Source organism: Heloderma suspectum, chromosome 6 (assembly GCF_057233095.1).
Source record: "Heloderma suspectum isolate Gila_16-S chromosome 6, 16-S_ref, whole genome shotgun sequence".
Classification (NCBI taxonomy): Eukaryota; Metazoa; Chordata; class Lepidosauria; order Squamata; family Helodermatidae; genus Heloderma; species Heloderma suspectum.
This window is the reverse complement of record NC_139463.1, coordinates 10,865,258-10,891,970: the sequence shown is the minus strand read 5'-3', so window position 1 is coordinate 10,891,970 and position 26,713 is coordinate 10,865,258. Positions and strand designations below refer to the sequence as shown.

At 47.0% G+C, this 26,713-nt stretch overlaps 2 protein-coding genes across 2 annotated transcripts in view; one reads left to right on the top strand and one right to left on the bottom strand.

Moving 5' to 3' along the window:
- The first annotated feature begins 2,195 nt into the window (after positions 1-2,195).
- On the top strand, positions 2,196-9,261 carry BSX (brain specific homeobox). The gene is made up of 3 exons (XM_084807219.1): positions 2,196-2,466; positions 7,497-7,693; positions 8,983-9,261. Exons 1-3 carry the CDS (start codon positions 2,196-2,198, stop codon positions 9,259-9,261), a joined length of 747 nt encoding a protein of 248 aa, XP_084663345.1.
- Positions 9,262-21,235: 11,974 nt separating this feature from the next.
- Positions 21,236-26,713, bottom strand: part of JHY (junctional cadherin complex regulator) — a 37,116-nt gene continuing 31,638 nt past the window's right edge. The window contains exons 6-8 of the mRNA XM_084807218.1: positions 26,280-26,360; positions 22,746-22,874; positions 21,236-21,665 (exon numbers count right to left, since the gene is read on the bottom strand). Coding sequence (XP_084663344.1) covers positions 21,462-21,665; positions 22,746-22,874; positions 26,280-26,360 — 414 coding nt within the window. The 3' untranslated portion in view covers positions 21,236-21,461. The remainder of the gene's footprint in view (positions 21,666-22,745; positions 22,875-26,279; positions 26,361-26,713) is intronic.

The following is a 26,713-nucleotide window of genomic DNA, read 5'->3' as shown; positions in this document are numbered from 1 at the left end:
ATGGTTAAGAACCTGGAAGTCTTACTGGTTTTGCTAGGAGATATAAGACACAATCCTACACCTAAAATCTTCTGGCTGAGTAGAATCTTGTAAAAGACCCATTACACATGCCATGATGGTGTAAGTTGCTGTACACTATCCTCGGGCCAGATATGCTGGAAGAGGTTCCCAGAAAGATATGCTGGAAGAGGTTCCCAGAAATACCAGCAAAACACATCACTAGTGGAGCCATCCTGCCGGCAGAGATATGCAGGCATAACTGTAGCTCATCTGTGGACCTGGTGTGACTGAAGTATAGAACTGCTAGGCCAAGCACACTCGGTGTGCTCTCACTGAAACCAGTGGGACATAACCCCTGGTTCTATGTGTGTTAACGGTACAATTCTAGGCATGTCTACTCAGCCCCACTGTTATCAATGTGGCTTACTCCCAGATAAGTGTGTGCAACAGGGGTGGGGAACCTCAGGACAAAATCCGGCAGTCCTGAGGTCCCAGTCTGACACTCTGGGGATGCTCAGATGGCCATGCCCTCTTCCCCTGGGCACATTCCCCACCCCCATCTCCAATTGTTTGGTGGTTTCTTGGCTCATGTGCAGTATTGTCTCCATTCTAAACAGTCAAAATGTCTCTCCTAAGGCTTAGTTATGGGCAGTGAGAGCTTTAAGCTACAAGATGCTAATTTTTATTTTATTTTTGGCTTCACCCCCTTGGCCTCACCTGATGCTGGAATGTGGGCCCTGAGACCTTCTCCAAAACTGAAATTCACCCTTGGGCTGAAAGAGGTCCCCCACCCTTAAGGTGCTGCACTGCAACCTAAGATGTAAGTCCTACTGAATACAATGGGGCTTACTCTCAAGTCATATGCAAAGTATAACGGCCTTAGAAATGTTTGACTTTAATTGGGCTCCCCATACCGCTTAATACTGCCATTTCTTACTACCACTATTACTCTGAGGTTGCTTAGCAGGATGCAAGTCCTATTGAAATCATAGATAAACCTGCATAGAATTGAGTTGTTAGTTGCTTGGAGGAGGGATAATGCCCTGAACCATCACTATTTTTTTTTGTTATTTTTTTGTTTTTAAGAAAAAGGTGATTCATTTTTTAGTAGCCTTCCATGACCATAGTCTTCCCAAGGCAGCTTACACTATAAAACAGCAAACATATTGATTAAAAACCCATATTAAATATATAATTTTTAAGCAAATCCTGTTACAACAAAAGACAATGTAAAAATATCCATCAGCAGCAAATAACCCCCCTCTACAACAATGCGGACGTTTTACAGTTTCCAAAGATGTCTGCATATAGAGGGTTCTTTCAGTTGTGGTTGTTGACCACTTCTGACACGCTTTAAACATGCGTGAAGGGCATTTGCATCTTCATCTTGTTGGCCTCCCCAACAGGCAGAAGGGGAACTGAGGTGGAGAAATGATGGATCTCCCCAAAACTCAACTGATAACCTATCATGCTAGCCTATATCTCCAAAGGCTTTCCTCAAATCAAGTGGGCCATGCGTTGACCCTAGAAATTGCACTGAATTTGACATGGAAAGCAACGTTGTTTCAGAGCAAAGATGCACATATCGTCATGTGCAGTGACTGCACATGCTTCTACATCAAATCAGTGCATATGCTACTGATGTACAGACACCTGCAGCAAAACGCATTCCGATCTGCCTTACATGGGATGCATGCCCTTGTTCTACGTGGATGCGCTTTCCATGTAGAAACGAAGACCCGAAGTAGCTTTTCTCTGAGGACTCTGTCCCCCAGGGGCACCACCCCCTCCACGCCTCTGCTTGGAGCTCTTGCCCAGCGAACGGAGCCCCTCGCCCGGCTCCCTCCCTCGCGAACACTCGCCATTCAGGTGGGCGACACGGGCAAAGCCGGTTTTCCCTCCGCCCCGCTACTTCGCGATTGGCTCGCCGGAGATCCCCGTTTGGAGCGGCCCTCAAAGGCGCAAATCCACCCCACTCCCTCCCGCTCCCCAAAGCCCTTGAAGATCCACCTGGCTCTTCTGGCTTCTCCAAACCGAGAAGGGAGGAAGAAGGCGACGGAACATCGTCTTTGGGGGGATCGTTTTCAGCAGAAACAAAACCGAGAGAGGGGGGAACGGAGCCAGGGAGCTCCTCCAGCTCCCCCCCCCCCCGCCCCGTGCCGCTCAGGCCAGATCCGTCTCCAGAAGCGGGAGAGATGAACCTCAGCTTCACCCCGCACGCCATGGCGCATTCCGTGCCTTCGCAAAGGCCAACCTCCTTCTTCATTGAAGACATCCTGCTCCACAAGCCCAAACCCCTCCGGGAAGTGGCCCCCGAGCACTTCCACAGCCCCCTGGCCTCTCGGGTCCCTCTGCTGGACTATGGCTACCCCCTAATGCCGCCCCCGGCCATCCTGGCACCTCACCCGCATCACCCGCTCCACAAACCGGATCACCACCATCACCCGTATTTCCTGACCGCCTCGGGTAAGCGTCTCTTCTCCATCCCTCAGGGCTCCTTCGGCCAAGGGGGGGGGGGGGTTGTACCCAAGCTCCCGAAGCGAAACCCACAGGGTGTTGGGATTTCAGGACCTGGGCCCTGCCAAGCTTGCTGTGCCAGGAAAGGCAGCTGTCCAATGTAAGCCCCGCAGATTTCCCTCTCCAGACGCTCCCGAGGCGAAGTGTTCGGTGGCATCCGTTCGCCGAGCCCGCCGACGTAGCGGCCCAACTGTCTCCTGCAGGGCTGTTGGGCAAAACAACAGGTCTCAGAATATATCTTAAAATGAAAAGGAAAGAGAAGTCAAACCAACAGGGCATCTTCTCTCTCTCCTGCCTTTTAAAAGAGAGGATCTAGGCCACGAAACGAGAATGGGGCTCGGAAAGGGAGGTTTGGATGCCGGTGCCTAGAAATCAGGCGCAGCAGAGAGCCGCTGGGCACCGGATTAACACCGCTGCGTTTGGGGAGCGGTTCAATTCATCCCCCCCCCCCGCTTCCCTTCGTGTACTTTGGCAGCGTCCTCCTGAAACCTTGAAGGTAGTAGGTTCCCCTCTGGAAGTTTTCAGGGAAATGGACTTCCAAGTGTACCGCGGCTTCTGTTGGTGAGAAAGGAGCAAACACGAATAGTCGTCTAACCGTCCGGGTCCTTCGCGTATCCCCACCGAGTCCGAACTTTTAAAATTCTCAGTAGGTAAATTATTTCAAATGTAGTAACAAAAACTGCGTTTTAAAGAGGTTCTCTGGACTAGGAAGGATGGAAGAAAAAGAGGAAGAAAGAGACGATTTCGAAGAGTCAATGATTACCCATCCTTTATTATTCACACTTTATGCTGGATAAAATATTGAATTTCCCCCCTCGAATCCAATTCATCCTGCAATTGGAGACTATTATGGTTTAGAATCTGTTGCCTGGGGGGATTATTTTATATCAGGCACAGAATAAATTCTCTTTTTTATTTATTTGTTCATTTATTTTGACAAAAACCCTTGCCTTAAAATAATATATATATTAAAAAAACTAAATTTATTTATCAGCCATCGATGTATAGATTTAGCAAGTCCGCTATGGAATAAGAGGGAATAAAAAGCAAATTGTCAATTGCACCCTTAACAGCGCATGTATAGTCGGAGGGAAATCCCATTGAGTTCAAGGGGTCTTACTCCTAAGTAACTGTGCGCAGGATTACAGTTTAAGGGTATAGTCCTATACACGCTTACTTGAGAGTAAGTTCCGTTGAACCCAGTGAGACTTAATTCTGAGTAGAGATGAATAGGAATTGTGCTGGAAAATAGATTGTCTGTCGACATCTCACAAAGATTGGTTAGAAATTAAATACAGGGACACCGCATGAAATTGATCTAAAAGAGGTGAAACCCTTCCCAGCGTTAGAAAGCGTTCAAGATACACCGTCTAAAGAATTTAAATGATGCGTTTCTCTCCCCCCCCCCCCCCCATTTGTATTCAAACTTTTCTCAGAAATGGATGGCGGTATCGCAAAACAAGCAAATAAAAACATGAAAACTATTTTAAAAGTTGCCCAGAACGGTTAACTTCTAAGAAATACAAAAGCAACTATCATCAAAAATAGGATCTACAGCTTTCCCACATGTATGCTAATGCAGACTACAGCTGTGATCATTTGTGCAATTTAGAGCAGGTAAACGACAGCATCATTAAGACTGCAATCCTATACACACTTACCTGGTAGCAAACCCCATTTTATCACAGTGGGGCTTACTTCCGAGTAAACATACATCACGTTGCGCTGTCAGATACGCAAGTAATGTAGTATAAAGAATAATCAAGGTGCTGAAAAGAACGCGCGTTGTTAGAGGTTTAAACGTAGTGCGACTGTGGTTGCAACGCTATACACTTCTTACCTAGGAGTAAGCTCCATTGAAAACAATGAGACTTACTTCTGAGTAGGCACTGAGAAGATTGCAGTGATAGCCAGGCTGGTGGATAGACGACACAGTTCTACCTGTTCTGTGGCAAAATACAGCAAGATCGTACAGATCTAACCCGGTTTACCAGTTTACTGGCTTTATACTGATAGTAACATTCTAACCCGGCTGAACAATCAGTTACAACAAGCAAGCCATGGTAAATTGCCACCTGGTAAACGGTCGTCTGTACCCATCCTGTGACGTGGAATTTCACACACAGCAGTTTATTTCTAAATGAGGAACTTTTGCAGAGGCTTGGTTGCAAGGCAGGAGATACGGTGGGTGATCGGGGGAAAGAGAAAGATGCAAAGTTGATCACAACCACTTATAGATAGATCCCATCCTTGGACTCAGTTCCAAATCCCATTTCTTTTCTGGGACATGCGAGGTAGATTAAAGGGTACCTTCTTTCTCCCCTGAGCTCCTAAACCTAGGATACCTTGATAATGAACTATCTTTGAGGAACTGATCGACATATACAGATGCTGCCCCTGATTGGAAGGTGCGGGTTTTCTTTCTTTTCCGGCAAGGCAGAAATTCAGATTGCAAAGTTCCCTCAGAAGCTGCTCTTTTGTGCTGGCTGGAAAAGCTTCACCGCCTGAATTTCTGCCTTGCCGGAAAAGACAGGGAATCCACACATCCTGACAGCATCTGAAGACGTTGATCAACTCCTCAAAGGTAGTTCATTGTCAAGGTTTTCTAGGTTTGGGGTTGCAGGGAGGCGGGAGGCAACTTTTAGTCTACACAGGATCCCTGTCAGGAATGAACATATATAATAAATCTAAAGCGGCCTGGTTGAAATCCTTCCAAAGAAGTTCTCTGAAAGCTGATGCAGCTGAGCCTGAGACTGAGAGCCGGGAAGTCCTAGGTTCAGTTCTCACTCCAGCCGCCAGATCCACACTGCTGCCTCTGCCTCAGGTTCACATCTGCGATATGGCAAACCCGGTCTACTTTGCAGGGTTGCTGTTGTAAAGATTCTTGACAGAATGTCAGTGAAACGCTATTACAACCACCACCACGTGGGTGAAGGTTGTCTGAGGGCAGGAGCAGAATCTAGGTCGGTTAGGGGAAGGTTAGGGGTGGAGTCTGGACCCCCACCAGACCCAGAGAATTAAGTTACAGCAGAATCCTATCCTTGACTACTCGGAAGTCAACCCCATTGACTTCGGTCCAGGTAAGGGTGTATAGCCCACCAGGAGTTTTGGACTACAACTCCCATCAGCCCAAGCCAGCATAGTCTATGATGATGGGACTTGCAGTCCAAAACTTCTGGAGGGCACCAGGATGGTGCCTATATACTAATCTGTATAGGATTGTAGGCTAAACCTATTTTATATGTCTGAAGCCAAAACTACAGGGAGGACTTTTGATCGGTGGCTGTTTAGAAGGGATGGCGCTTTCCCTTATCCCGGAGGGAAGGAGAAGGGCCCTGTCTTTGATGGGTAGAGAGTTGGACGTTGGGTACCCTAACTTTGCCATGGACCGGCGGGGGGGCGGAATTTGGCCTGGGATGAAGGAACTGGCCCAGATGTCGAACTAGGGATACACCCACTGTCCCTAGAAGAGGAGCTCCCCCGTCGGTCCTGAGCCTCCCCTTCATTCCAGATCACTTACCCCGGGATGAGTTACCCCGGCACTCTTTAGCCACCATTTTTGCTCTTTGATTCCACCCACCTTTCGAAGTGTGTCCAGGTGTGTAATAGCGGGGTAGGAGTGGAAAAACAGAGGCCGCGTTTAATCCGGGTGCGTAGTATGTGTGTGTGGGGGGGGGGAGGGGGGCGCCAGGAAAGGATCTGTTGCCCCTTTCGGTGGGAGTATCATGAGCGGAGTTCGAAGGGCTTGGGTTAAAGGGGGAGAGGAGGCCGGGTCTTAAAATGCAGTCTAGGGAGCAGGGGAAGCTAGGGAGGGAGGGAGGGAGGGAGGGAGGGAGGCGCCTCTGCCCGGAGCTGAAGAGGGAGGACAGAATTTGGCGAAGGCAGCTCTTCGCCCAAGAGGAGATTTGGAGGCCGACCTGGGAGTTGGAAGGGAGTGTGCGTAAAGCTGTCGTCCAGCCGTGGGGATCACAATCCTAAATTTCTGGAGGGCTAAATCGTGCGTGGGTTGTACCTCCTAGTATACAGTGAAGGGATCGGGGCGAAGAAGAGCCTTTTCTGGCAGCTGCTGGATAGAGGTGTAGCGGTGTGGGGTGTGGGGGGCGGCCTTCCCATCCCGGGGCCCCGGAGCGGTGGGGGACGACAATTTCCACCAGCCCCAGCTAGCGTGGGTCAGGCATGCCGGAACGCGTCGTCCTCCAGCACACCCGGAGGCAGAGGTAGTTCTGTATCTGGGGCACATGGGGCAATGAGGCCTGCCCCCTCCCGGGGGGAGAGAGAGGTCCCCCCACAACCAGGTACATTTGCGCCACTGCTTCCAAGGACCCCACGTTGTCTTCTCCTGTCGTCTTCCGGCCATCTCAGCAGAATATCTGCCCTGGCTTCGCCCCAAAAGGGCCGGCTGGAGAAGGCCCCGGCGCGAGGCGCTTCCCGGCGATTGCTTTCCGCCTTCGCGAAGGCCGGGCGGGCTCCAAGGAAAGGCAGGAGAGCGAAGCAAGGAGTCGTCCTGGGACGGTGGGGACAGAAGGCTCGCGATGGCCGAGAGCCGGGATGGCTCAAGCGAACCTCCTGTGGTGGACGCATTCTACCCTGGTCGCGCCTCCGTGCGCTGCTCGCGGGCTTCTTGGCGGCCTCTGCTGGGAAGGGGCTGTGGGACCCAGTCAGAACCAGCCGGAACTCTGAAGGAGCTCTCTTTGCGACGATCTTTGGATTGAGCAATAAAGGTATTACTTACTCCATGAAGGAGCTATCCAAGGTGCTGAACCCATTTGGGAGACATTTTGGATAGCTCCTTTGGAGATCTGGCTGGTTCTGACTGAAACCCAGAATGGGTTCACAGACTCAGCAGCCTCCGCTGACGTGGTCTTGTGTCTCCTGAAGAGGGGCGGGAGCTTTAGGGGGCGGGTGGGACGGGCCCCGGAACCCGCCGGCCTGGCCCCACGGCTCTCCTCGGTGCTTGTGAGTGTCCCCCCTCCCCGCAGGGGTGCCTGTGCCCGCGCTCTTCCAGCCCCACCCGCACGCCGAACTGCCGGGCAAGCACTGCCGCCGTCGGAAGGCCCGCACCGTCTTCTCGGACTCGCAGCTCTCGGGCCTGGAGAAGCGCTTCGAGATCCAGCGCTACCTTTCCACGCCGGAGCGCGTCGAGCTGGCCACGGCCCTCAGCCTCTCCGAGACCCAGGTAGGCGGCAGCGTTGGCGAAAGGGGGCGGCGGGAGAGAGGGGGCGCCAGGCGGCTCGGAAGCCCCCAGCCTGGGACAGCCTTCCTTCATGGGAACGCAGGCTGGGTCCGGGAACAGCCTTCCCGGAGCTGGTGCCCGGCAAACGTGTTGGACTCCAATTCCTAGCATCCCCAGCCAGCATGGACTTGGAGTCCAACGCATGTGCAGGGCCCCAGGTCCAGGAAGGCTGCCCTTCAAGACGGCCGGGACCGCGTGGCCCACTTACTGCTAAGGATATAGAATCTGTCCTTAAGACAATTCCGAGCAACAGAAACATTCAAAGAATGGCATAACCCCCAAAGGTCTGTGACTGCCTAAGGGCCTCACAATTTGCACGTCTGTAGTAGAGGAGACCAGTCGAGGCAGACGAAGCTAGCAAGGGATGCGTATGATGAGCGCGCAGCGTTTGCTCCGAAGTAAATATCGCGCGTTCCAGTGGGACATCCTCCAGGGTTAGGTGTGTATCTATCAGACGACTGCAGCCTTATGCTTCGTCTCCATTGTTGACAGGGCTGCCATTTTAGGCATAGTTACCCGGGAGTCAAGTTCCACTGCCGGATTTGGGGAATCAGAGGTCTGCGGTAAAGGCGAGGGTGTCTCTGATCATGGGCAGAGGGATTTACTCTCATCACTGAGGAATTGCAGCCAGACCTCTTCCCCACCTCCGGTTTGGCCACCTGGGATTGAAGAGGAGACGGGTTAACACTGTGCGGCCTCCAGTAAGCCTTGTTCTCTCAGCCTCAGTTTCCCATCTGTAACATGCAATGCCTGAGCACCTCCCCACTCTTCGTCCCGGTTGATGGTAAAATATTGGCAAAGTCCCTTAGAAGATGCTGTGTTGAATGGCAGACGTTTTCGTGGGACCCACGTGGGAGGAGGGCCCCTTCCCCTCCTCCGCTCGCCCCAACCCAAGAAAGCCGGACTCCTACGTCGCAAATCTTGGACAACCCGCGAACGCACCATGGAGGTGAATTTCAGCTCCTTGTTGGAGCCTCTTCCGGGGAATTAATCCGAACCTGTTCCAAACTCTGCTTTTAAAGTGTGTGTGTGTGTGTGTGTGTGTGTGTAATTATTTGCCAATGTGCCTTCCCAGCCCGGTTTTCTCACCCCTCTCGCCCTCCCTCCTCTTTCCACTGCCATTCCAGGCAGCGGGCGGGGATGGAGTTTAGACGACCGGAATTCCGAATCCGGGGTGCACCCCACTTCCAACGAGCTCCAGACCCCCAACCCCGCTTCGCTTGTCCTTGCAGGTGAAGACGTGGTTCCAGAACCGGCGGATGAAGCACAAAAAGCAGCTGAGGAAGAGCCAGGACGACCCCAAAGCCCCCGGCGCCGACGAGGGCGCCGACCAAGCCGGCAGCGAGCCCGAGCTGGTGTCGTCGGACCACAAGACCAGCGGCAGCGCCTCCGCCCCCTCCACCGAACCCCGCAAAGGCGGCCACCCGCCGGCCTTCCTGCTGGAGGAGACCGAAGACGAGGTGGACATCATCGAGGGGGCGGAGTTGTGTGGGCCCCAGCACCTCATGTAGGGTGCTCCGGAGGCCCCTTTTCCTGCCCCGCGAAGGACTCCGAAGCTTCGGAACTCATCCGGGACGGGCGGGGGTTGGAGGTGCTGGCCTGGTCGGGGGTGGGGCGGGGGCCCACTGCAAACAAGGCTCCTGGGTCCTCAGCAGGAGGACAGGCGGAGCGGACCCGCGCGGTCCCTGACTCTGGTGGTCTAAGAAGACCCAAACCCCTGACATCTCGGAGGGTCACCCCTCTCCTCCCCCCTCTTCGGATAGGGTTCCGCCAACATTTCCCGGCCCCGATGAAAGGCCAGGGCGTGCGTGAATGGGGTGGAGAAGCGGGCCGAGAGGTTCAGAACCTGGAAAGACGGATCGGAGCGACCGAAGTGATAGGAAGTGGAGGGATTTTTGGACCATCCATAACCAGTGCAGTTACACATCATTTCCCTCGAAGGGGAATTCCAGTTTGGAAACTGACCCGCTCTTGGTCTTTTTAGTGGGGTTAAGCAGAGATCCCCCCGCCATCTCTCTCTCAGTCTCTCTCTCTGGCCCCGCTCCCGCAATTTGTATGGTAAATACAGACATGCACATTTGAGTGGGGTGTGGATGGTGGTCTCTACTTTTTAAAATGAAAAGTGCGAGTATAAATCGTGGGTTCTTTGATGCTCTCAGTATATATCACGCTGGCGATGCGATAAATCCAGCACCATCGCCCGTCGACAATAAGGCAATTTAATAATGCAAGTGGAAGCACCGGGTCGTGTCAATACATTATTATTCTCATAATATTTTCTATTTTTCTGAGAAGGAAGTCTCACAGAGTTTACTGAAGCTAATTCCCCACGTTAGCGTGCTTAGGGCTGCGATTTTACTAAGCCAGCTGAACATGAAGGGCCACGATCCAGGCAAAGCCAAATGCACTTCGGAGCCCCATTGGTCTCAACGGGCGAGTTAAGCACACGCTGACATCTTTCTCGTCGGGATAGATGTACTTTTACAGGTGCTTATTATAAACGGATCGTGTCCGAGTCCCCCCCCCCCCACCACCACCACGGTGTTCTTTGAAGACTTGTGTTTTTTTAAGCCTTTTCTCTAGAAAAACCGACGGGTTGTTCTCATAAAAGGTTGCTGTTATACAGAGGTAGCTTTGTGTATTTTATTTTAAAATTCTGTTGGTATATGTGTAATACTAAAAATCTAAGGAAGAAAAGTCATAAGAAGTAAAAGCAAGCTGGAAAGAAGGTAAGAAATATTTGTTGTACTCTGCAAAGTGGGGGGGGGGGAGACCCATACAGAAGTATCTATGAAGACTGCTGATTTGAAAACAATAAATTAAAATCCGGTTCCAGAAAAGGGGGAGGGGGAGAGACAAAATGTGATTAATTGGCAAAGAGTTTCAAGCTCCCCCAATGAAGAAATTACTTCCTTCAAAAACCGGAGGTGTAGCCGTTTTAGTCTGTTGGAACTTGCAGCGAAACCAACGCAGAGTCTCACGGCGCCTTAAAGACCGAATCCGCCATCTCTACACCGTTACTTGAGAGCAAGGTCCATGGAACTAAGTGGGACTTACTTCTGTGTAAACGTGCAGAGGATTGCGCTGTAAGGCTGCAGTTCTGGTCACACGTATCGGGGAATAAACTCCCTCGAACACAGTGGGGACTTACTTCCGAGTAAACATGCCCAGAATCAGATGTGTATCTTCAGTAATGCAATCCCATGCATCTAAGTGCGCATCGAATTGCGCAATTCTATGCTCGCTGTTTATCGCGAAGTACGTCCTATTGTATCCAATGCGACATACTCTCAAGTGAGTGTCTATAGCATTGCAGACGTTGTCTTCAAGGTGCCACAAGTCTGTTCCTTTGTTTTTAAAGTTCCGGTGTGCCCCCTCCCAGAAATATCTCCCCCCACGCACACACCTTTCAACTATTCTTTTTTTTTTTTTTTAAGATTCAACCTGTGTGTAACTCAAAATCTCTCAAGCGCATTGGGAACGTGGCATCGCTAATTTCCTGTCCCTGTTAACTCTCCCCGCCCCCGACAGATGAACAGTTTAGGAGGGTGGTACAACAGAGCAGACCACAAGCGCGTCCCAACAGAGCTTCTCTGCAATTGACCAATTTGTAATTGACAAGGCTGTACGCGTGAGAGCGCGCGAGAGATCTCTGCTCAAACTTCGTCCGTATTTCAGTTCTTTTTCTGTTACTATCTTCCAGTGAGCTTTCTTCGACAAAACACGAATTCTTCGTATAAATGTACACATCACTAGAAATGAACCCTGAAAAGACTGTGGAGATGGGAGGGTTTTCAAAACGTTACTAAACCAATGGATAAACCAATGCTTCTTCGGATTTAGTTTATATATAGTCAAAACCTCCTGCAGAACGGATAAAAAATGTTGAGCTATGCAGCGAGAACTGGGGGGCAGTGATGTAACAACTTGTATATTTGCTGTGGAAGGAATGCCAAAAGTGTGGGGTGCCAAGCCTACCCCCTTTTATTTCCCCCACCTCTGATAAAACCAGTGCATGGAAATTGTATTTTTCTGACCATTCTTTCGCTTTCTTTTGGATTTTTGGTGTGATCTTTCATCTGTACAGCATAGAAATTTCCCTCACTCAACACCAGTATTGTGTGTTTATGCATACAAAGGATAAATGATTGACATATGTATGGTTCTTTCTCCAGTTGTTGTGGGTTTAGAGTATATTAATGGGAAAAACAACAACAACGACAAGTCGCGCATGGGGGGGGGGGGAATAAAACAGCCAGAGACTAGATGATTGCCTTTTCCTGATTCCCCTACAGTACCAAAACCACAGATGTGGCCCCATCAATGCATGTTTACTCTGAAGTAAGTCCCACTGAGTTGGATGAGACTTACTCTCAAGTAAGTAGGCATAGCATTGCAGCCTTAATGTTTTGATATGCATGTGATGGCTGGTGTTCTCCCTCTTCTCCACAGCTAGAAGGTACGATTATTTGGCTGTGGCATTGTCTTCAAAAGGACCCTGTACGGCTGGTCCAGCAATTGCAGGGCTGGCCCTTCCATTAGGTAGAGCGAGGCAGGTGATTTGGGGTGTCATAAAGAGCAGCAAATATTTAGGTATTTAATGTATCATTATTGCACTGGTTTGGGGGGCAGGGTGTGTGTCTTGACTTGTGGTGGGGGCATGCCATTTGCTGTTCCCCCTCAGGCAGTCTTAAGCCAGCCCTAACGCTCCACCCCACTCCAGAGTTAGGCTGAGTGAACGGGGAGTAAGACAGAAATGCCAATTCAAAACTCCTGCTCCGAGGCAGCAGTCTAATGCAAATGCACCCTCATTTGGGTAGTGGGTCTTGCTTCTGCCTAAGCATGCATAGGATAAACTTACACATGTACTATTCAGATGGGGGGGGGCATCATCATCATTGTATTTTTTGGTTTATAACCCTATTTGTGTCACATCAAGGGGTGAAGGATTGTCTGTTGCAACACCTTTTACTATTATAGGCAATGTAGCCCCTCCAACCCAAAGGAAGTGTGCTGATTCAATCCAGTTCTTTTAACTACAATTAGGCAGCTCCAACAACAAAAATAATCTTGATATTACTGATGGAGACATCTCAGTTACTTTGACAGCTATAAGATGGTCTTGTGACAAAGCCAAGTCTAAATTGCCTTTCCCTTTTCACGAATAATAACAACTTTGGTAAAGGATTGCAATATTTAACCAATTATTTGGTTAGCTTGACTGATTAAAACCATTTAAAGGCACAATCCTATGCATGTTAAGACACAAAATATCTTACAACTCCCAGCTGTAAGACTTCTTTTCTGTCTAAACGTGCATAGGATTGTGCCCTGATTGGCTGAAGAGGTCCTTCAATTGACTGGGCAGCAGATTTTAAACATTTATCTACAAACAAACATAGAAAGTGAGGATAGCAAGCACCATCTTAAAAAAGGCATTCCCTGCCATTTATCTCAAACAGGTGAGAATACCTCTTCTAAGAGAATGCCCTGCTATGGCACATGAGTGAATCACCTAAAACCAAAAGCATATCTCTTGCTTTGAAACAACTGGTTTTACTCATATGCAAATTTAATGTATAGGTTAATCAATTGGTCAACTAAAATCCATATGATTAGCCAACTTGTTGTGCAATCCTCTACATGTCTACTTAGGAGTAAGCCCCACTGAATTCAATGGAACTTACTCTCAGATAAGAGGGGGGATAGGCAAGCTGATGCTGTCCAGATACTTTGGACTACAACTCCCTTAAACCCCAGCCAGCATGGCCAATGGTGAGGGATTATAGGAGTTAGAGTTCAAAATATCTGGAGGGAACAAGGTTGCCTATCCTTAACTTACTCCCAGGTATGTCCCATTGAATACAGTGGGGCTTTCTTCTGAGTAGACATGTATAGGTTTGGCCCATAAGACATCTTTAATTTGAAGACAGCTCTGTTTCAGTAAAAAAGGATTGATAGGTTGGTGTGTATAATATTCAAATAGCAAACTCCAAAGGAACTAGATCAAAATGTTCCCAACACATGTCATCTTAGGAACTACAATGACCCTGCAAGGTAGCCCTATATCTTTGTCCCCATATTATACATTGAGGTGTGCGTGTGTGTGGGGGGGGAGCTGAAGGCATAGCTTATTTTGTCAGTCTTACCTCTTGGCACAGCTGAGATTGGAAACTGGGACCTTCAGTCGATCGATCGCAGATGTGCACAGCTGTTTTGTTTGCTTGTTTGTTTGATTGATTTGCATCCCATCTTTCCTCCAAGGAGCCCAAGGCAGCATACATAATCCTCTTCCTCTCCATTCTATCTTCACAATATGTGGATAGGATAAAAAGGTGGCATGTGCATTCAACAGATCCAGCAGCGGCATTGTTAAGTACAATGAAATGGTGAAAGATTGGGATAAAAAAACCCTCAAAAACAGCTGAGGTGAGGCTTTCTTGGTGGTGGTACACCAGCTGTGGAACACTCTCCCCAGAGAAGTTCGCCTGGAACCTACTTTACTGTCCTTTTTGGCATGGGGCCAAGACCTTTTAATGCACAATTTTAATGCTGCTGATTGTTTTATGTGGCATCTTTTATGGGGTCTGTGGCATTTAGCTTTTTGTTTTGCTTGGTATTTGCATTTTGTTTTATTTGTTTTTGAAAACCACCCTGGGAATATGATTGAAGGGTGGTATAAAATATATAATAAATAATATATAAATCATACATTTCAAACAGCATTCACTTGGATCCACGTCTCACGACCTAAAAATGGATGGCTTTACCAGATGTACACTTAAATAATGGTGATTTTCAAGCTTCCTGCCTTCTGGAAATACCTTCACCTTATCTGCTCAGGAACTCCCAAACAGACTGCAAAGAGTTGCAGAGAATTCTGGGGGCTGGGGGGTGGGGCATGTTCTACGATACACACCCAATTCATGTGCAGCCCTGACCAAAGAACTTGTGTGTCTCATACTACTGCATCACATGAACTAAGCCTGCATGCAAAATAAGATGTAGAGTGCAATCCTATATATTGTATGTCTACTCAAAAGTAATCCCCACTGAGTTCAATGGGACTTATTCCCAGGCAAGCGTGCTTAGGATTGCAGCCTTACTACTGCATTTTCTTTCCTCCTGAGCCCAGCTTCTCTCCGCCATTACCATATATCTGACAGATGCACTGGCCAGCAATTTCATAGAATCATAGAATAGTAGGGTTGGAAGGGGCCTACAAGCATTTCAGTGCTCTTTCGGTCATCTGTCTTGCCTCTTGCTTCACAGGCACATTGTTTGCCTTTACAAGGTTATTCCAAAACAGTGAATGCACCTTTATTCAAACAAGTATCCGTTGGTCCCCTAATTATTTTTTTAAAGCACAATTTTTTGTAAATGTTGAAAACCTGCCTATATTTACACAAAAGACATTGATTTGAAAGTGTAAAACGGGGATTATGGTGGGTCAGGATGTCACCAGTTCTAACTAATTGGCACTGAACACAGCCAGGTTCTGCTGCAAATGGACAGAACTGTTTCCCCCTGAGCATGATGCTGAAGAGAAGATTGTGCATTCGAACACAGCACAGTGGGTGCGCTTCTTCAGTGGCTCCATCATTCATATGGTGTCCATTTGCACACACCCTGAGAGTGTAACACAGAACACAGCCCACACTTCCCTGCAGTGATACATTGCAGGAGAAAGTTGGTCTTACAGGAAAGCCTGTGAGCCATTATTGATATTTTCATTGAGTAACTCATGATAAGCTTCTGAGGAATCTCAGAGTTCCCTGGGATGCAGTTCAAAAAACAGCTGAGTTAAAGTTTAGATAAGCTCATGGGTAAGTCATAAAGATGGTGCATTTGGGCTAACAAGAAGAACCCCTTTCTGCCCACTGCGCAGAAAGAAAACCATGTCAGTTGGAAAGTTTTAAAGGACATTTTGACCTGTTCTCTTGAATAACAAGCTAAATTGAATGTCCACAATCTCTCCTGTGTCTCGGTCTCTCTCTAATGATAGAATAGCTAAGAAAAGGGTGATCATTTTACTGATGATAGAAACACAGTCATAACACAGTAGGGCTGGTAGCAAGGTCGAGGGCTGGCATATCAGGGTGTCCTGCTCCTGACACATAGTCTGCACCATCCTCCCCCAACCTGGTCCCCTTCAGATGTGTTGGATTGCAGCTGTCAGCATTTCCAGCCAGCATGGCCATTAACCCCGTTGGCTAAGAATGATGGGAGTTGCAGTCCATCTGCATGGGACCAGGCTGGGGAAGGCTGCTCTTTACTTTTATTTATTTATAACCCACTTTAAAAAAAACCAAAGTCCTCAAAGTGGTTCACAACTGAAGTTAAAAAACAAAACATACCTCTCTCCCTGCTCTGCCTCCTGCTCACTGGCTGGCTGTCACATAAACTCACTTGGATTTATCCTCATCTCTTGCCCTGCCCTGAAAATTCTCTGCTCATCCAACATAATGTTACCTCTAAGCACACTTATTAGGGGGTAAGTCCCATTGAACTCCATGGGACCTACCTCTGAAGAAATGTGCTTAGGGTCGCACTGCACATCTTCCTCAAGATGTACAGTGCCCTGCACATCTTCCACAAGATGTGCAAGAAGTCATAGAATCATAGAATCATAGAATAGTAGGGTTGGAAGGGGCCTACAAGGCCATCGAGTCCAACCCCCTGCTCAATGCAGGAATCCAAGTCAGAGCATCCCTGACAAATGGCTGTCCAGCCTCGTCTTGAAGGCCTCCAGTGTGGGAGAGCCCACCACCTCCCCAGGTAATTGGTTCCATTGCCGTATTGCTCTGACACTCAGGAAGTTTTTCCTGATGTTCAGTCGGAATCTGGCTTCCTGTAACTTGAGCCCATTATTCCGTGTCCTGCACTCTGGGATGATCAAGAAGAGATCCTGGCCTTCCTCTCTGTGACAACCTTTCAAGTACTTGAAGAGTGCTATCATATCTCCCCTCAGTCTTCTCTTCTCAAGGCTAAACATGCCCAGTTCTTTCAGTCTCTCTTCATAGGGCTTTGTTTCCAGTCCCCTGATCATCTTTGTTGCCCTCCTTTGAACCCTCTCCAGCTTGTCTGCATCCTTCTTAAAGTGTGGTGCCCAGAACTGGACACAGTACTCCAGATGAGGCCTAACCAGTGCTGAGTAGAGGGGAACTAGTACTTCCCGGGATTTGGAAGCGATGCTTCTATGAATGCAGCCCAAAATAGCATTTGCCTTTTTTGCAGCCACATCACATTGTTGGCTCATATTCAGCTTGTGATCGACGACAATTCCAAGATCCTTCTCGCTCGTAGTGTGGTTGAGCCACGTATCCCCCATCTTGTAACTGTGCATTTGGTTTCTTTTTCCTAGGTGCAGAACTTGGCATTTGTCCCTATTAAATGCCATTCTGTTGTTTTCTGCCCAGCACTCCAGTCTATCCAGATCACTTTGAATTTTGTTTCTGTCTTCCAAAGTATTAGCTATCCCTCCCAATTTTGTGTCATCTGCAAATTTGATCAGCATTCCCTGCACCTCCTCCTCCAAGTCATTAATAAAAATATTGAAGAGCACTGGGCCCAGGACTGAGCCCTGCGGTACCCCACTCGTTACCTCTCCCCAGCTTGAGAAGGTCCCATTGATAAGCACTCTTTGAGTCCGATTCTGTAGCCAACTGTGGATCCACATGATCGTTGTTTCATCTAGCCCACTTCGAGCTAGTTTGCTCATCAGGATATCATGGGGCACTTTGTCGAAAGCTTTGCTGAAGTCGAGGTATATGATGTCTACAGCATTCCCACGGTCTACAAGGGAGGTGACTTGATCAAAAAATGAGATCAGATTTGTCTGGCAGGACTTGTTTTTGACAAATCCATGTTGGCTTCGAGTAATCACTGCATTGTTGTCAAGGTGCTTCCAGATGGATTGCTTTATGATCTGCTCCAGAATTTTCCCAGGGATTGATGTCAGACTGACTGGTCTGTAGTTCCCAGGTTCCTCCTTTTTACCCTTTTTGAAGATAGGGACAACGTTAGCCCTCCTCCAGTCATCTGGCACTTCCCCGGTCCTCCATGATTTCTCAAAGAGAATAGACAGCGGTTCTGAGAGCTCTTCTGCCAGTTCCTTTATGACTCTAGGATGCAGTTCATCTGGCCCTGGAGATTTGAACTCATTCAAAGTAATGAGGTGTTCCTTGACCATATGCCTGTCGATCTCAAGCTGCAATCCTGCCCCTTCAGCCTGTACTTCGCCTTTGCCAGGGGGGTCATAGACCCTCTTTTGGGAGAAGACTGAGCCAAAGTAGGAATTGAGCACCTCTGCCTTTTCTTTGTCATCTGTTATCATTTTGCCATCCTTATTTAATAGCTGAACAACCATTTCTTTCCTCTGCCTTTTACTATGCACGTAGCTGAAGAAAGCCTTTTTGTTGTTTTTAGCATCCCTCGCTAACCTCACCTCGTTCTCCGCTTTAGCCTTCCTGACGCCATCCCTGCAATTCTGTGCTACCTGCCTGTACTCTTCCTTTGTTACTTGGCCTTCTTTCCACTTCCTATATGTGTCCTTTTTTGTTTTCAGGTCATCCCTAAGCTTTTTGTGAAGCCACATTGGCTTCTTCTGTTGTCTTCCACCTTTTCTTCTTGTTGGAATTGTTTGTGATTGTGCCTTGAGAATTTCCTTTTTTAAAAGTTCCCACCCATCTTGGACTCCTTTTCTCGCTAGCATTGCTTGCCATGGGACCTTACTGATCATTGTTCTGAGTTTATTAAAATCAGCTTTCCTAAAATCCAGGGTAAGTTCCACACATCTTATGGAATCATGGAGTTTCAAAGCAACCCTGAACAAGGAAGAACCTAATTAGAAATCAATGGATTGCTATATGCATTGCAAGTCCTCTTTGTGTTTTCATAGGTCCCGTTAATAATGATAACAACAACAAAACACATCCAGAAAGAAGGGAAATTAAGAAGAGGACTCCACACTTTTTCTCTGATCCTTTGGTTATTTTTAGCAACCCAACCTTTCAGAGGATGTGCAAATCATCTTGGCCAGCATCTTTTCAAAAGCTATCCTTGGATCATCCAAACATCTAAGAAATGAGCTTCTTCATGGGAATGTAAAAAATAAATACCTTCCTTTATTGTCAAAGTTCTGTGCTAAAAAAATGACAGAATGCTGCGGAAAGTTACCAGGGTGGGTAGGGAGGCATTACTGAGTACAATTTAAATGTCCTTTTAAAGCTGAGGCTGTATGTATCTTTTTCAAAGTTGCCCTGATTTCCAGGTGATGTGGAAGACACAAGAAATGCATCTATGGTCCAGAAGGTAATCAATTAAGACATTAAGCATTTCCCAATACATGAAATACATTTGCATTTCATCCTAACAATAAGGCCATCATCTCATTTTCAGGGGACCATGGCCTGCTTCAACTAAATCCTCTGATCAAAGCAAAAATGTCTGCTTGCATTTTCTAATCAGAATGTGGATGCTAATTTAGAGCCCTTAATGTGTGGTGGTAAGAGACTCCTTCGGTTATAAATTCTATAGTCGGGAAAATAATAATAATAATAACAACAACAATAAAAATAGATACAAAGAGAGTCAGACTGGAAAGGCAGAAATGCTCATTAAATCAAAAAGGTCCAGCATTCATTACCTCTAGCATCTGAAGCTAAACACTAACCATGCAGCTCATCAAAGGTGTGTGTGCGCGTGCGTATGTAATGGGTTAAATTGAGAATTTAATCTAATTAAAATATTAGATGCGCATAAATAGTTCTTTGATATCCCTCTAAAGGTTTCATTAAAAATAGGTTCTCAAGCGTTGTATTAGGAGGATTATCATTTTTAATCAGAGAAACAACAAGTTTAGGACTCTAATCAGAAATGCTTCAAAGTGCTCCTATTTCTGTGCACTTATTATCTGTAGAGAAGCAGCTCTTAACGGATGCAGTATGGAAATGTCCGTATGTTGCAGCTTTGCAAGCTGCATCTGGGAGAGATAAGTGAGAATAAGGGGGTAATTGAGAGACAAGGCATAAACTAGAATAGATCCAGTAAGAGAGACAGAGATGTACCCTTCACACTCATGTCCTGCACTGTGGGACCTCTTAAGCATAGCGCAATACTATGCTTCAACAGTGCATGTGTGAATACACTACCATGTGGGTGAGGTGGATCATGCAGGTCTTTCTCAGGGAAGCTGCTCACGCTGCTCACATGCACACCATTGCAACATGGGATTGCAACATGCAGGAGCAGCGTCTACACTGTGGGAAGGTGGGTGGGGGGAGAGAAACTGTGCAGCTTTCAGAACACAGGTTTACCAGATGCTTTCCAGTTTGGCTTTTCAAAGGGTAGTGACACTGAGGTTCCCATCACTGCACTTTGCACAAGTCCTATGCCATGAAGGTCATCCTGCAAGTGGCAAAGACTTACCTGCTTGCCAAAACCTGGGCTGAGAGGTACAGGAGCAGATGGGATTCTCCAAAGCCTAAGAAAGGGGGGAAAGTGCAAAGGCTTTAATCATCAACGCAGATATGGAATGCCATCTTCAAATGAGGCATACATCCTTCCACCAGCAGTTTCTACCACTGTATACACACTTGAGCTCTCCATGTTACAACATGACCTGCCACTACAGCTGGCACACATATGCAACCATCTCTGGGATTCCCAAGGCTTAATTTGAACTGGAATCCCATTAGGACTGAGCTCTAGAGCATGTTTTGACCCAGAATCTCCTCCCCAACACCTCTGAGCTCAGGCTCAGGGGGGCCGCGGTGGCTTAGTGGTTAAGACGCTGAACTGCAGACTGGAAGGTCGGCAGGTCAGCAGTTCGAGACCCGAGTGCTGCGTGACGGAGTGAGCTCCCGTCTTCAGTCCCAGCTTCTGCCAACCTAGCAGTTCGAAAGCAAGAAATTGCAAGTAGATAAATAGGCACCGCCTCGGCGGGAAAGGTAACAGCGTTCTGTGCACCTCGGTGTTCAGTCATGCCGGCCACATGACCACGGAAGCGTCTTTGGACAGCGCTGGCTCTTCGGCTTAGAAACGGGGATGAGCACCGCACCCTAGAGTCGGACATGACTGGTTGGGGACACCTTTACCTTTTACCTAGAGCATGTTTTGACCCAGAATCTCCTCCCCAACACCTCTGAGCTCAGGCCTAGAATACAAAAAGTGGGAAGGTAGCTTGAGGCCAATGGTGAAAGTGGGCAGCAATAAGTAAACATGCATTCATTTATTGCTTGCTTGCCAGTGTTATGTAGTGGTTCAAGTGTTGGACTGGGACTCAGGAGATCCAGTTTATAGTTCCCACTCTACTGTGGAGCTCACAGGGTGACTTTGGGACAGCCACAGACTCTTAGCCTAGCCTAGTTCACAGGGTTGTTGTGAGGATAAAATGGAGAGGAGGAGTGTGTGTAAACTATGATATACAAGACCTAATGAAGGATTTTGGAAAGAAAGAATGGGAAAAATAAGTAAGACAGTTCTACAACATTACACATTCAACTCTTTAATTATCAACAATAAAATCTGGCAAAAATAAGTGAGGCTGAGTGAACAATATGGAAACATCTCACATCTTGAAAATTCATTAAGCTCATAATTAAATTGCCCTTCCTTGGGCGACCATTGAAATAAGACAACAGGCAGAGCAAAAGAGTTCAGCTGTCTGCTGCCAGGTTAGCCTATGTTCCCTGTGACAATGTTGGGCTCTTCATACGATATGAAGGGTTTTGAATGCAGCTACGACTTGCTTCTCCTTTTCATGCCTGTTCTGCAATGATTCCAGAGATGAAATGGGAGGAAGATTCTCTCCGTTTAAAGTACGTGCCAGATTTTTTTCATCTTTGGGCTCTTGTTCAGATGGCCTCGATACTAAAAGTTTGGGCTTGGGAATCGTCTTGGCATACTCTAGGGCCTAAAGCAAATAAACAGAGCAAAACAAAGGAGGACAGTTGAAAAACATGGAGTTTTTCCTGCAACATTTCTGACTGGCAAAATTATACACAGCGGTTTATTTCTAGTGAAGGTGGCTATTACATGTTCTGCCTCTGCTTCATGTCTTTGAAAACCTAGCTGCTGCTTATCCTCTGTAAAGCAATATTGGAAGGGGATGATTTTCAAGGGAGAAACAGCGGCAAGAGGCAAGAGGAGGGGGGCTTAACCCTTCCCCTACCCACTTCTGTTTCCCCACAGCTCTCTCCACCTGCCCTCTCACACACACAACTTTCCCCCCAGCTGGAAATTCCAAACGCGAGTCTGTGATGGAAACATGAGAGAAAAGTACCTTGACTGGGGAAGTTTCAATGGATAAAGTTTCAAGGTTTCACCTCTCCTCCTACCCACCCTTTCCCTCCTGCAAATGAGGTTCTCCTGATCTTGCTTTAGAGAGAAACAGAAGATGAATGAAGACAACAATTTGCTAAGTGGTAGCTTACCACTGCATGCATAGCAGCACTTGATCAAATGGTTATTTGTTTCATCTTGCCAAATGGTGAGGATGATTTTACAACTTTCCTTCCCCCACCCCTTGAGAGCTGTGCATGGCTGAGAATAAATTGCTCCCGTGCAAATAGCACTGAATATCACTTCTTCTTATGAAGTGATATTCAGACACTAGCCCTTTCTCCTACCAGGGCTGTAGCCAGAGCTCTGGACCTGGAGGTTTGAGCGAATAGAATTGCTGACCTGGGTTTCCACATGCCTCAAGAAGTGTTGAGTTTGGTGTGTGCAGGACCAAGAAAATTTCTAGCAATATGAAATTGGGGCAGGAAACTAATAAATAGTTGTGAAAATCTTAGAGAGAGAGAAGGGGGGAATAGGTTTGTTCTCCAGAGTCCTGAAACTCTTATCCAAATGCTAAAAGCCCAGACTGCACATTATATACACAGAAAACCTTTGTATCTTGACAACTCAAGGAAAAGGTCTATGCATCCCCTCTTCTCTCTGCGCTTGCCAAATTGCTCTTTGCTTCGTTGGGTGCTGCTGCTTGTTCTACCTTCTGCCTTGACACTGCTGATTTGATTTCAGCTCTTGGTGGCTGTGGTTTCCGTGCGCTCATGACGTTCTTCATGTTGTGTTCTTTAACATGCTTGGCATATTCCTTTTGCTGCTTAATCTTTTCAGACTGTCAAGAAACAAAAAACAGTGGCCATACGGCTGTTTAATAGGTTTATTATGAATATTGTAAGAACAATGGTGTGATGGTTGACTATAAATTTAGAGAGTGGCTGGAATGCTGGACAATAAAAATCCATGCTCAGCAGGATGGAGCTCAGTGGGTAGTATTCGGCAAGTCATGCATGATCTCTTGGTCTGGCCTAGCCCACAGGGCTGCTGTAAGGATAAAATGGGATTAAGTCACCCTGAGATTCTCAAGGAAAAGACAGGATACAAATATGACTTAACTGATCTTCTGTTCTCTTTGTGTGTTTTTATTTATGTATTTGTTTACATTTATTACATTTCTATTCTGCCTTTCTTCCTCCTTAAGGAACCCAAGGCAGCATACATAATCCTCCCCCTCTCCCTTTTATCCTCACAACAACCCTGTGAGGTAGGTTGGGCTGAGAGTCTGTGACTAGCTCAAAGTCACCCAGTGAGCTTCCATGGCTGAGTGGGGACTAGAACCCAGATCTCCCAGCTCCCAGTCTGACACTCTAGCCACTACACCACACTGGATCTGATGTTTCTGGTGATGCATGGTGTGGTCCTGCCCAGTTTACTTTAATGATAAAGAAAATATTTAAAGAGGAGTCATAGAAGATTCTTCAGTCACACTGAGAGCCAAGATCATTTTGGGCTTTACAAATTATATAACAGATGTACATTCTACCAAGGTGAACACTAGGATCAGCCATCAGGCCTGCACCTCCCCTCAAGCTTCAGGTGGGCTATTGACCTTTAACAATTTTTAAACAATGCACATGCTCCCATTTATTTATACATCCATCAGCCTCATTTTAAAAATGGAAACATTTTAAAAAGTTGGTGAACTGTGCTGGGAACTGGGGGAGGGAGGTGCTTTGGCGACATTATGGGTGCTAGCCAATTGGCACTACCCATTACTGGCTTTTGCTGCAAATGCGCAGAACTCAAACATACACATATTTCATTCTGCTCATATCTGAATGACGTGTTATCCTTGACATGTAATTTATGGTGATGGTGATGGCGAATAGAACAAAATCTCTGGCTTTGGGAAGGCTGTTCCATAGCAATCGTTTCTTCTTCTTCTTCTTCTTCTTCTTCTGATCTGGACTGCTCAAGCGGCTTCATTTCAAACACAAGGCTAAAGAGATCAAAGCAGCTTTTAATCAACTGCTCTGGAGCACTGATTGCTGCATTGTTTTAGCACTGTCACTCCCTCTTGTCTTGCTAGACTATAAATGTTATACTGCTGTTGTTTTATCTGGAGGGTGGAAGGACAGCCTGGATTATATTCTGTTATATTTCTGCTCAAAGCATCTTGTAAACTCATCCACAGTTAAAAAAAGAAAAAAGAGATGAGCGGGGAGCCGAGAGGTTTCTTTCAGACTCTTTCTTGGATGATTGGCCTCATCTCCTTCTTTGGTCCAGTAACACCTGATGTTTCTTAACAGGGCATAATGTGCATTCAGCTACTCTACAGCTGCATTTGCTCTGCCGTGTTTACTTTCATTTTTCCCTTCTGCAATAAAGCCAGGCCATCTGAATTCGCAGGGGCAGCTCAATTGCATTAAAGTAATGCACACTTGAACCAGCCAGGAGGGAATAAACTTGGGTGTACTTATCTGCAATTGGAATTCTCTGCAGGTGAGTATCGACTAATGGATACCATTGCTGAGGGGCAAAGAAAACTACAGCTTGAAAACATGATCTCTTCTGAATGTGTCTTAGTTTTCCGGACATAGATTTGTTTATTTTTGTCATGAAGAATAGAGCCCCAGGGATGGAAGGGAGCAAAAGGCATCTAGTCTGACTCCCACCTAAGTCTCCCTGAATGATATGATCTTCCTCTCTGGCCGCCTCTGCCTTCTGAGGTTAGGAGAATGGCGAATGAGAAAAAGGCCTTATTGGGGGTGGCACCAGTCTGTGGAATGCTCTTTCCAGGCAGGTTTGCCTGGCACTGAATCTCATATCATTCTGGCAACAGACAAATACATATTTTTAGTTACCCAGCCTTTTATAGTGTTTGTTGATTGGCTTTAATACTGCCACTTTGTTCCTGTCTTGCTGCTTTTGGTGATTAAAAAAAATTATTTTATAAGATTTAATTCCTGTTTGGGTCACTATTTTAGGTCAACCAATTTAACGATCTGTAGGAAACATTCTTTCCTGACCTCAAGTATGGCAATCAACTAGGTCCAAATCATGGATTATCCAAAGAGTGTGCCTGCCACTGGGACCCTGAAGCATGAGACACTTTTGTGTACTTACTGGTTCATTTGTTTTTAATGTGTGGAGATGCTTACTTGGTTTGGACCAATTCTCACCTCACCCTCCACCAATGAATTAATTTCTTCAGGCCTGCTGAACCTCAGGGGCGCCTGTCATACAAGTGGCAATCCATGTGGAGAGGCAGCTGGGTGCCTGGATTTGCAGTGGCAACAATGCCACGAGGGCAACAAGAGGTTAGCCTCCTCTGAAGCTGGTATTTGCACTGGAAGGAAATGTCTCATTAGTGCCAGCAAACAGCACCTTGAGAGGAGGGATTTTCCTCAGGATGGCAGTAGGGGAAGAAAAGGTTAAATCCTCACTCTACGCCTACTGGGATCCTGATAATTTTCAGACCCCACCTCCCAGCTAAAGTTACCTGCATTTAAAAAACAAAAACAAATTGCAACAGAATCAATTGCAAAGAGGCATTAAACCTCACACCTAGTTTGGTCCCTGGATCCTGAAGTGTGAAGCAAACCCACCTAATGATCTTCCCTGGGAGGGGGTGGGAGGAGGGGAAGGCTTCTTGGGGCAGATTTAGTGTAATCCTCCCTGCCCCAAGACCTTTTCTTTAGTTGTGGGAATCTCTGGTGTCCCCAAAGCAGGGAACCAGATATAAAGAGCCCTGCCAGGTCAGGCATATGCCCATCTGGTCTAGCATCCAGTTCTCCACAGGGTCAGCCAATTTTCTCTATGCCCACACAAACAAGGCCTGAAAATAATGGCCCTCTTCTGTTGTTTGTCTCCAGGATCCGGCATACTGCCTCTGAACAGGAACTCAACACTTCCATTGAAGTGTGATGGCTCATAGCCATTGATAGAACTATCCTCTGTGAATATATCGAATGCTTAGACCCACCTGAGCCAGTAGCCTACTTAAGTATGAAAACATTCTTCCTTTTCACAGTCCTGAACCTCCTGCCAATTAGCTTCATTGGGTGACCCAATGATCTAGTATTTTCTTCTGGTATTATCTGAGAGTTCCATCCTATCCACCCCGTTCTTAAACTGCCACTGCCCCCATTTAACAATCCTGATCATCACTGTCATTTCCTGTGGAGCAGTTACAATACACACAAAGAACATCTTTAAAAATGCCACATGTTATGCTTACTTTCTCTTTGATCGCTTCATAGTCAGGTCCAAGGCCTCCAAGCTTCACATCTATCTTCATGTAGCCTTTTGTCCTAGAACCCTAAGCGCAGAGTTTTGCTTCATAAGAACATAAGAAGAACCATGCTAGATCAGACCAAAGACTCATTTAGTCCAGGATTCTGGCCAACCAGATACCTATGGGAAGCCCACGACATGGCATGAATACAATAGCCCCCTCCCACTTGTGTTCCCAATCAACTAGTATACAGAAGCATACTGCCTCTGATACTGGAGGTAATATATAGCCTTCTCCTCCATGAATTTGTCTAATCCCCTTTTCAAGCTGTCCAAGTTGGTGGCCATCACTACATTTTGTGGTAGCAAATTCCATATTTTAACTATGTGCTGTGTGAGGAAGCCCTTCCTTTTGTCTGTCCTGAATCTCCCGCCATT